This window comes from Nannospalax galili, unplaced genomic scaffold, assembly GCF_000622305.1.
Source record: "Nannospalax galili isolate Female #2095 unplaced genomic scaffold, S.galili_v1.0 scaffold31, whole genome shotgun sequence".
NCBI classification, from domain to species: Eukaryota; Metazoa; Chordata; class Mammalia; order Rodentia; family Spalacidae; genus Nannospalax; species Nannospalax galili.
The window spans coordinates 5,147,684-5,157,523 of NW_008332149.1; the positions used below are offsets into that span (position 1 = coordinate 5,147,684).

Genomic DNA, 9,840 nt, shown 5'->3' on the forward strand with positions numbered 1-9,840 from the left:
CCTCCCCTCCCCTCCCCTCGTACAACATCAAATGTGGTCTTTCAGAGTGAGTTACTTAAGTGGGTTTATTGACTTGAAAGAGCATCAACATTTTTATGGTTTTCAAGCTAAACTAAAATAGTTGAAGAGAGCAAGCAGTGCTCCCTGAGGACTGCTGGCCAATACTGTGTAGCCGAGCAGTCTCCAAGTGGATGCAGAGTGTCCACTTGTTTTAGCTTGCTTTAGCTGTCTGTCACGTGTCTTTCTGGTTTTACTGATTTGTGCAAACACTAATAAAGATAGGCATTTTTGTCGTGTCTGTTGGAAATATTTTTCTGCGACTTTATTTTCTTGGTTTTTTTCTTTATAACCACTGAATTCTCTTTGCTAATTCACACACACACACACACACACACACACACACACACACACACACGATGAAATTTTAACACGGATTAAAAAGACTTTTTATTTCCAAAGCACTACCCACTTAATAAAGTTTCAGTTGTTTGTTCCCTCCCTTTGGAATTACTTCCTTTTGGGGGTATGCTTGTTATTACCCTGTGGCCAGTGTAGTATTTAACTGGCTCATAGCGCTGGTATTTCCACTAAACTGCTTCTGTCCAAGGCCCTTCCCACTCAGATTTGTTTGGTAATTTCATTTCTGTTTTTTCTCTATGTTTAGAGGATTTTTACAAGATCCATTCAAAAAATTATAGAGATTTCATAAATCCTCTTGACTCAGTAAGATGTAAAAATGTCTGCTTTCTTTATACTGTTACTTTTATAAAGAAAATAGAATGTTTTGTTTGTTCTTTACCAAAATAGGTATAAGGTTGCATTAGGTTTTCCTATTTGATTTATATATTGTATATTGATATTAATATAAATATTAATATATTTGTTGTTTAAACAAAAGAAAATTTGCCTGTCCACTAGCTTATTTCTTTATTGAACCATTTGTTTTCCCTCACAGAATGGGTTCAGATGGCTCCAACTCTGTTTTCTAAATTTATCCCAAACATTCTCCCTCCGGCTGTGGAATCTGAACTTTCTGAATATGCTGCTCAAGATCAGAAGCTTCAAAGGGAACTTATACAGAATGGTTTTACAAGGCAAGTTGGTTGTTTTTTTTTTTGTTTTTTTTTTTTTAAGTGACATTAGGTGCCTGTTTTCCTAGGTGTCCATCCAGCATGGGAAGGTTGCTAGGCTCTTGGGAGGAAAACTCACTAGAAGCCAGCCATGCTGTTGGAAGGTTCCTTGTCTTCAGAGGAGGTGGAGATGCTGGGATGGGGGAAGCATCTCATCACCACGCACGTTTTGAAGGGATTTCTCCTGCTGGGCAGTTAGGTGGGGCAGCCTACAAGGCCCTTCCAGCTTTGCATGAGTCCTGATGTGTGAAAAAACATTGTAGAAATTTGGTGATCAATATTATAATGCATGTTTTGTCTAAATCTTTATATACTTCCAAAAGTTTCCCTCCCCTGCTTTTTAGTTTTCTAAAATGTTTACTATTTCGTATCATGACCATACCCTGGAAAACTCTTCTTTTTTCATTTAGAACTCTTGGTTTTCCTGTGGGAAAAGCACCTAGTTATGTCAGCACTTCATTTAAGGGTGCAATAATACCTTATAGTTCCACAATCTTTTCACTTAGTTTTTTCACCTGTTTTCCTGGTATTTGGCTCCTGGCCTTCAGGAAAGTTATGAAAAGAAGACTCAAGTAGTTAGTTGAATATTGGCTCACTTATTTGATGGGGCTGAGGATGGACATTTCTCTTAAAAAGTTCCAAGACCAAATTGCATTTCAGATAAAAACTAGTCTTGACCAGGATTACTTACTATGTCTGCTTCAGCACAGGTTAAGGAAGAAAGGGAACTTCTTGTTGTTTGTCAGTCCATAGGTTGGCATTCATGGTCATTTTGTCTTGGTGGCATCTGCAGTTATGAGGTATTAGGGACAGTGAGAAGTCCACTGGCCATTTACTTCTCTTCCTGGGAGCTTACATTGGAGATTTCAGTGTGGAGGAGCTGTGTGGATGGGAGGGTAGGTTTGTCTCCTGTGGCTGAAAGAAGATAGGGCCAGTGGAAATGCTGGGGGTAAGTAGATGGCTTTTCTCCTTGAGGCCAAGGGGTCATGTGTTTTCCAATATTAGTTACAGTGTCTTGTGCGTAGAATTAAGCCATTTGATGACATTAATTTTTTTTTGTTGAAAATTGCATAGATTCATATAATGCATCTTAATCATATCCATACCCACTCCCCCCCTCCAGCTCCCCCATACCCCTCAACATACCATACCCTTCTAACTTCGTGCCCCTCCCCCTTAAATAACCCATGGAGTCCATTTATTTCTGCCAGTGAGTGTGGGTGTAGGGACATCCACTAGGACATGGGTAGCCTGCAAGTAACCATCCCCCCAAAGGAAAGTAACCCCCCTTGCCCCAGCAGCCATCAGCAGACAATAACTCCTCAGCTAGGGCTTTGGGAGCCCCTCCCTCCTGTATTAATTTTATTTATTTATTTGCCACAGGATCTCACTATGCAGTCCTGACTGATTTAGAACTCTCTGTGTAGATCAGACTGGCTTTGAACTCCAGAGTCCTGACTGATTTAGAACTCTCTGTGTAGATCAGACTGGCTTTGAACTCCAGAGATCAGCCTGGCTCTGCCTCTCAGGTGCTATGATTAAAGGTGTGGGCCACCATGCCTGGCCCATATTAATTTTAAAATGAAAAAAAAAAAAACCCACAATTTTTATTCCCACTTGTCTCCCTCTCTACCCCAACCCTTTAAGTAACACCATTATTAGTTTCTTGTGATTCTTTCTATTGTTTTGGGTTTTTGTGTTGTTTTTAAATATATAGGCAAACAAAATAGTCCCTTATTTGTATTCTTTTTTTTCCCCCCACATTACACTCTGGTTAGATTAGACTATATTAGACTAGTATGACTTATTTACCTTGTTCCTGGTAGATGGCCACTTGAATTATTTTGTGCTTGATGCATGTATATCTAGGGGGAAAATCCTCAAGAGTGGGATGCTGGGTCAAGGGTAGATACAGTTGGAAATTTGATGAATACTGCCAAATTACCATTTTACATACCCATAGCAGAGCTTGAAAGTGTTTATTCTTGATGGCCATATGTGTGCTATATGTATAAGTAACTGCACTTTTCTAATAGTGTAAAAGAACTCAGGATAAGTTTAGCCTGCATTTCTCTTCTCATGAGGACACCTGAGCATGTGTTTGCATTTGTTTTATTGCAAACTGCCTGTTTGTGTCTTTTGCTCATTTTTTCTTTGTCTTTTTTTCCTTTTATTTCTATGAGGTCTTTGTATAGTGAAGAAATTGTCAGCAGTTAAGAATACTGTTTGCCCTTGCAGAGGACCAGGGCTCAGTTCCCAGCACCTATAAGGTGGCTAACAACCATTTTAACTCCAGTTCCAGAGATTCTGACACCCTCTTCTGGCCTCTTTGGGCATTGCACCCACATGATATACCTATACACATGCAGAGGATACATAAAAATAAAAATTAAAAATTAAAAAAAAAAAAACTTGATGCTTCATCCAAAATGACATTCCTCAATTTGACCCCCTTTGGTTTTGTTCAGAATCCGTTTTGTTTCCCTTTAAGTCACGTAAAAGTGGTGTCATAGTTTTCTGTAACTATGTTAGGTTTTCAAGATTTTTTTTGTGGTTTCTGTAGTTTGAACTATAAGTTTTATCGTAGCTACTTTTAAATAAATACGAAGTAATTGCATGTACTTGGCGATTTCTGCCCCCTAGGATTACCTTGACTTTTAAGTTTTTTTTTTTTCTTTTATAAATTTACTTGTGTTTTGGATATTTGCTTTTAAGTCAGCCTTCTGAAAACTTATATTTTCGTGGTGTGGTATAGGAACACTGTTCTTGTGGATGTGTCCATACACTCTGAGTTTACCTTTTAGAATGGGTTCTGAAACTCTTAAAACATCCAGAGACATTTCCTCATCCTGGTTTGGGAACTGGAACAAAAGAACGGGATGTAGAGTTGCTGGGTGTGTAGTTCTTACGTCAGAGTTGCTCGGGATAAGATTAATAACTGACCCCACAGTCACTGTTGTGCTGCTCTGCAGCCATGGCTGAGCGGCCTTGGTGTAGACTGGGACTTTTGTTTCTCATGAGGGAATTCTTTAGTATAGCTTCTGGCTGAATTTTAAACACTAAGCAGTATTCCAAGAGGTAGTGAAATTGAAATGTATTGCTTCACAAACTTAATTGAGCCATTTTTAGAACTAACACTCTGTTATACATTTACTATGAGGATTAAACTGCTTCATAAATTATCCTGACAGGTACTTTGTACAGAGTAGGCTCTGCCAAAGCTGACATTCTTAGACCCACTTTTAGGTTCAGTCAACACCTGTCAGCAAGGACTGCTCTTCTCAGCCACTGTGGAAAGCCTACCTGCTTGCCTTGTGGACTGCCCACTGTTGCCCTGTCACACTTGTGTTTTCTTTGGTCATTATCTGGCTAGGATTGTTTTGGAGGAAATGGTGTCCACTGATGTCAAAGGGGAAAATAACCCCCAAAACCTTAAATATAACACGGGCTTTTGGTTGGGGTCTTTTACTGCCTATTTAGACATGAGCAGTCATTTGTGGGTTTTGCCTAACCAATCATGTGATTCCTGTTCAGTATTACAAGCTGTTGCTTCATTTAATATGATGTTCCACTTACGTGATTGGGTTCCTGAATAGGCAACACACAGCTTTCATGTGAGGAAGTCTTTGAACTATTTCTAGGTAATATGTGAGTGTCGTCCAATATGCCCTGCTCTAGATGGTGGGCACATCTTCAGGTGAGCTAGTTTATGTGAAGCAAAATCTTTTGCTGCATGGAAATACAGTGGAAACTTATTTCAAAGCTAGAATTAACGTGTAAGTTCAAAGGAACATTTTCTTTCTCTCTTGAGAGTAATTGAATTGATTGGAGAGGGGCAGATGGTGGCTGCTGTTAGAAGTCACATTGTGGAGATGAGCTTGTTTGGGAACTTAGAAAACACAGGCCCTCACCTGGACTGTCCCATTCAGACCAGCCCAGGGCCCCTCCAAAGAGTATTCTACTCATTTTGCAAAGACAAATGTTCCTTTGGAAAAAAGGGTAGCCTAGATTTCTGGAATACAAAGGAACCTTGTAGAGATACTGCTGGTCTTTTAGCTGAGAAGGTTTCTTCTGAATTTGGACTTAATTTGTTTCGTGGCAGAGATCTGGCTTAGTGCTAGCAGGCTCAGAGCTAGCAGCTTCAGAGATCTCTGGCACATCTCACAGTTCCATTCTTCCTGTCCGCTGTTTCTACATCTGACTTGCACCAATTACTTGTACCTGTTGTGTTTTTTAGTTAACCATTGAGGGGCAGGGTTGGATGCAGTGTATAAGAACTTGAGGTTCCAGGTGTGAAGGATTGGCTTAACTGCTTCACAATATTTGGCACATGTACTGTAATAATACTAGTGTAAATACCCATGTAAGTCACTGACTGGTTTTGGTAGAACTCACTATAGAGGTGCAAAGTTGGGTATGTTCACAGTTCTTTAGGCTGTGAGGACTGTTCATGGGAATGCTGTGTGGAGCTTCTCCAGGTATTCAGCATGAAGAAGCCCACCCCTCTAGTTCTGTGGCATGGCCTCTTTGCTAGCCATCAAGGCTCCTTGTCTTATCAGCCCAGTAAGAATGTTTGCCTTGGTTGGAAGCAAACTAAAAGAAGGGGTAAACATTGAAAAACTATAAAATTACTCAAAAATCTCCCCATATTTCAAAATCAACATTGACATAAGAGTCAGGTACTGCTTTATTGTTTGATTAATTGAAGTGTAGGCTACTCAAGTAAGCATTTTAGTCATCATCTTTGAGACTCTGAGTTGCGTACCCATTTGTTAATGCAACAGATAGTTTTTTAAGTGTCTGGTATGTGCTACACACTGTTGGGCCCCAGGGTGGAATGACAGGCAGAGTTCCTACTTTCATGGTACTTACGCTGTAATGTTGGCAAACAAATAATAACCTTGCAAAAATACATGCATAAAACTAAGTGCGGTGGAGAGAACTAGAGAATGGAGTGTGAGGAGCTATTCCTGGTGATACGGTGGCGTGATCCTGCCTCTCCAAGGAGACATCAGAGGAGGACCAGACTGGAGGACCAGTGTGATTGCCTGGGGGAGAGAATGACAAGTAGGAAAAAAAAGAAAATGCCCAGAGGACCAGAGAGCTCAGGTTGCTGAAGGACAGTGAACCGAGGCAGGGGCTAGAAAAGAGGTGAGAGAGACAGACTAGAGCCATGACACTGGGCTGGGAAATGACTTGAGATTGATTTTGAACTGTAATGGAAAGGTGTGAGGGGTTTTAATTAGAAGCATGAACTATTCTTATTTATACCTTTTTACTTAAGCTCTGGCTCTTGTCTAGGCAAATAATAAGGGGCCTGCTCTTGGGAAGGAGAGAGGGTACAGTGGCAGCTTGTATAGAGACAGTAGCTGTGTAGTTGATAGTTGTTCACTTGGTGTTGTGTGTGGAACAGGGTGACGTTGAGAGAGGGATCATGGACAACCTAGGATTTTAGCTTGAGTAACTGGGTGGGTGGTGGTGCCATTTATTTAAGTGGAAGCCTGGGGAAAGAGTAAGTGGAGGGGAGTCTGCATTGTATTCTGGACATGGTCAGTTTTCAGTGTTCGCCATGGTGATGAAGACACTGGACCTACATTCTTGGACTCACAGAAATCAGAGTTGCCTGTAAATCTGGTAGTGGTCCCATTTTAGAAGAGTGAAGAATGCGTATGGAGAAGAAAGGGTGGCTCCTGGCAGTGCTCGGCAGAGCCAACAAAGACCAGCAAGAAAAAGGGAGAGATGAGAGGAGCTGCATCAGCACCAGAGACTGAGGAGAAGTGCGGGTGTGGGGGTGGGGGATTGAGATTATTGCTTACTACTCAAGCACTGGAGCCTGGATTAGTGTCTGGGAAGCCAGAAAGATGAGAGTTGGATTCATGGGAGGCATAGGGCTGTTCACAACCACTATTTTCTTAGCTGCAACACAGATCTGGGACTTATCTGGGCACTTGAGGAAAAGCTGGGTGATATATGTAAAGATTTGTGTTCTTCCCACAAAAGGGTCTTAAAGCAAGTTAAGGTTCTGACTCCAAAGGCTTGAGAGTTTTGGTTTGGAGCTTTGAGGGGATTTTTAACCCCTCTATCCATGTTTGAAGTGTGTGTAGGTTCCTGTGATGGAGGTAGCAAGACCTGGGTTGTCTTCACAGACATACGTTAGTGTGCAGACACTAGAATTGTGTTTCTAGAACTCAGTGTAAGCCCTCCTTAGGTCTTCATCTTCATTTAAGAACTTCCTAGATTTAACTACACCCTTTAGCTAAGAACAGCCAGGCTGAAGATGACTCAGCCTATGTTTGTCTGTTTAAAACTGACTGTTGGCTTAGAGCTGAAGTGTGTGCTCTTTCTACCATCATTTACATTGGTTCATTTCTGCTGTCTTGTGTGAAGTCACTGGGTTTTGTTGACTGCCTCTTCCACTTTTCTTATCCCTAGAGGTGACCAGTCCCGGAAGAGAGCAGGGGATGAGTTGGCATACAGTAAGTAACCATGTTCTTGCCTTTGATGGTCTCGTGATGTGAGGTGGCTGCTGGCGATAAGCGTGGTAGTGTGTGATGTGGATTGTGATCTAGGTGGCACATCGTGGCCTGTGTGGGGCAGGTCAGCCTGACTGTAGCTGTGACAATGCTGAAGGCTGGTTGGTGGTGTTAGTTTTCAGTTGGGTGCCAGGAGACCACGAGATTCTTTATTATCCACAAGGATGGGGTAGTACTCCAACGTCAGTTCCTGGTGATCTTGGCTTCTTTCTGGTTCTCTGAGAACTGTGGAACTTTTAGAGACTTGGGTGGGGAGGGTTGAGAAGTATAAGTTGTATGGACAGAGTTCTGCTCTTGTTCAGTGCTAGCTGCCCCTCAGTGCTTTTCCTTCTGCTCTTTATTTCAGACAGCTCGTCCGCATGTGCAAGTTCCAGGGGGTACAGATAGTGACTGCTGAATGGACTCTTCTCCCGGAGGGAGCACACACTGGAGCTGCAGAAAACTGTTCAGGCTACAGTGGGGCCTGACCACTCAGGAGCTCTGTTGCAAGGCTGTTCTTGGAGAGGGTGCCGGACTTCTTCCTTTTGATTTTTAATTTTCAGAGACAAAAACAGTTGCTGCTAGACTTGGGGGTGATTTTGAAATGGGACAGTCTTTTAGTGAGTTTATCCACAGATTGTGTGAGGGGTAAGCACCTTGGAAAGTGGCCGTGCTAAGCGAAGTCCAACAGCCAAAATCAGCAGCTTCCTCCAAAAGTACAAGAACGGAAGAATCTTTTTTTCCTCTTTTCTTTTTTAAAAGCACTTGTTGTGTACGTTTGTGAACTTAGCACTTCAGTGTATTGGTTTTACGTGTCAAGAGATCTTTGCTTTAATACCAAGCAGGTGTTGCAATACAGTGTTTTCAAAATCCATGCTCAACCTGTTTTAAAATAATTGTTTAGCATTAGAAAGTCTTGTTTAAGAAACTCCAACCCTGCTTTCACTGCAACCTTTCCCCGTTGATTCACAGCTTTTTTCTACACTGTGCCTTGAGCTCTGTGCACTTTGCAAATGTGTGACCGTGTTGTCAAGCTCACAATGCCTCCTGGAGAGGTTGATACCCCAAGCCAGCTCCACAAGGTACCTGATACGACTTTGTAGCAGGATCAGACTGAGAACATGGAAACACTGCACACTGGTCAGCTTTGCACCCTGCTGCCGAGGGCACGCTGGTGTTCATGTGGGGACCAACTCTCACTGAGGCTTTCCTTCCCCCGCCAGCACCTCCCCTGATTTCACCAACCGCTGAAGTGTGGGTAGAGCCCTAGTTTGGGGTGGGCAGCCCCCCTGTTATACTGTGGAGATTGCCTAACAGTGGGAGCTGCTGTCTGTGACTCCCAAGGGAGCAATATAGTTACTAAAACCAAATATAGTCCATGGTGAGTGGTTCCTGATCTATCTCATTCTAATGGGTGTAGTAAGCACTTGTGAAAGTGTACCTAGTGTCTTACATCATGCTTGCTATTGTAGTGCGGTGGGGAGAGTTTGCTGGTGTTTAAAGGCTCTCCTTGGCTGTGGTTAAGCTGTATTTTGTGTTTCACCGTACCAGCAGTCCTGTTTAGATTCTCAGAAAAGTCTGAGACTTATTCTAGCTGATTTCAAATGATAAAGCAAAATACATGTAGCAAGGGAAGAATACTTTTCTTCTTAGTTTTGCTTGAATGTGCAGTGAGCAGAGGCTTTATGTGGCCAGGATCCACCAGATCAATACTGACGCCCCTCCCAGGCTGCCTCTGCCAGCACAGTGGGTGGGAGAGTTAGCAGTGGGACCCTGGGAGAGATTGTCACCCAGTGGCAGTCCTTGATTTGTACAATGATTGCTCGGGGTGGGGCCGGGGGGGGATAGTAAAGACCATCAGCTTTGCTCTCAAGTACTTAACCTAGAGTCAGGAGATTGTGGTAGCTTTGTTTGGCTTCATTGCACCGAGAGCATCTTGGGTTGTGTTGGTGAGCCCTGTGTAAGAGCTCACAGGCTCTCACCGACCGCACAGCTTGGTCTGCTCCAGTGTTGAGGGAAAATTCTGTTTTCTCACTTTTCTCAATGGAATGCTTGCCACAGTCTTTTAAAGAATACCTGGAACTGGTTTCTCCTGGCGGCTTTAATAGTTCTGAAAGGAGTAAAACTGGAACATTCTTAAAGTGTGGGTAAGTTGTTTAGTAGCCTAATAAATATACCCCAGCACTTTTTTTTTTTTT

The 9,840-nt window shown here is 42.4% G+C and overlaps 1 protein-coding gene across 1 annotated transcript in view; it reads left to right on the forward strand.

Moving 5' to 3' along the window:
- The window catches only part of Cacul1 (CDK2 associated cullin domain 1), a gene marked incomplete in the record, with an annotated part of 73,990 nt that overhangs the window by 61,257 nt on the left and 2,893 nt on the right, over positions 1 to 9,840 (forward strand). Inside the window, 3 exon segments of the mRNA XM_008827320.3 lie at positions 956 to 1,094; positions 7,563 to 7,606; positions 8,010 to 9,838. Coding sequence (XP_008825542.2) covers positions 956 to 1,094; positions 7,563 to 7,606; positions 8,010 to 8,050 — 224 coding nt within the window.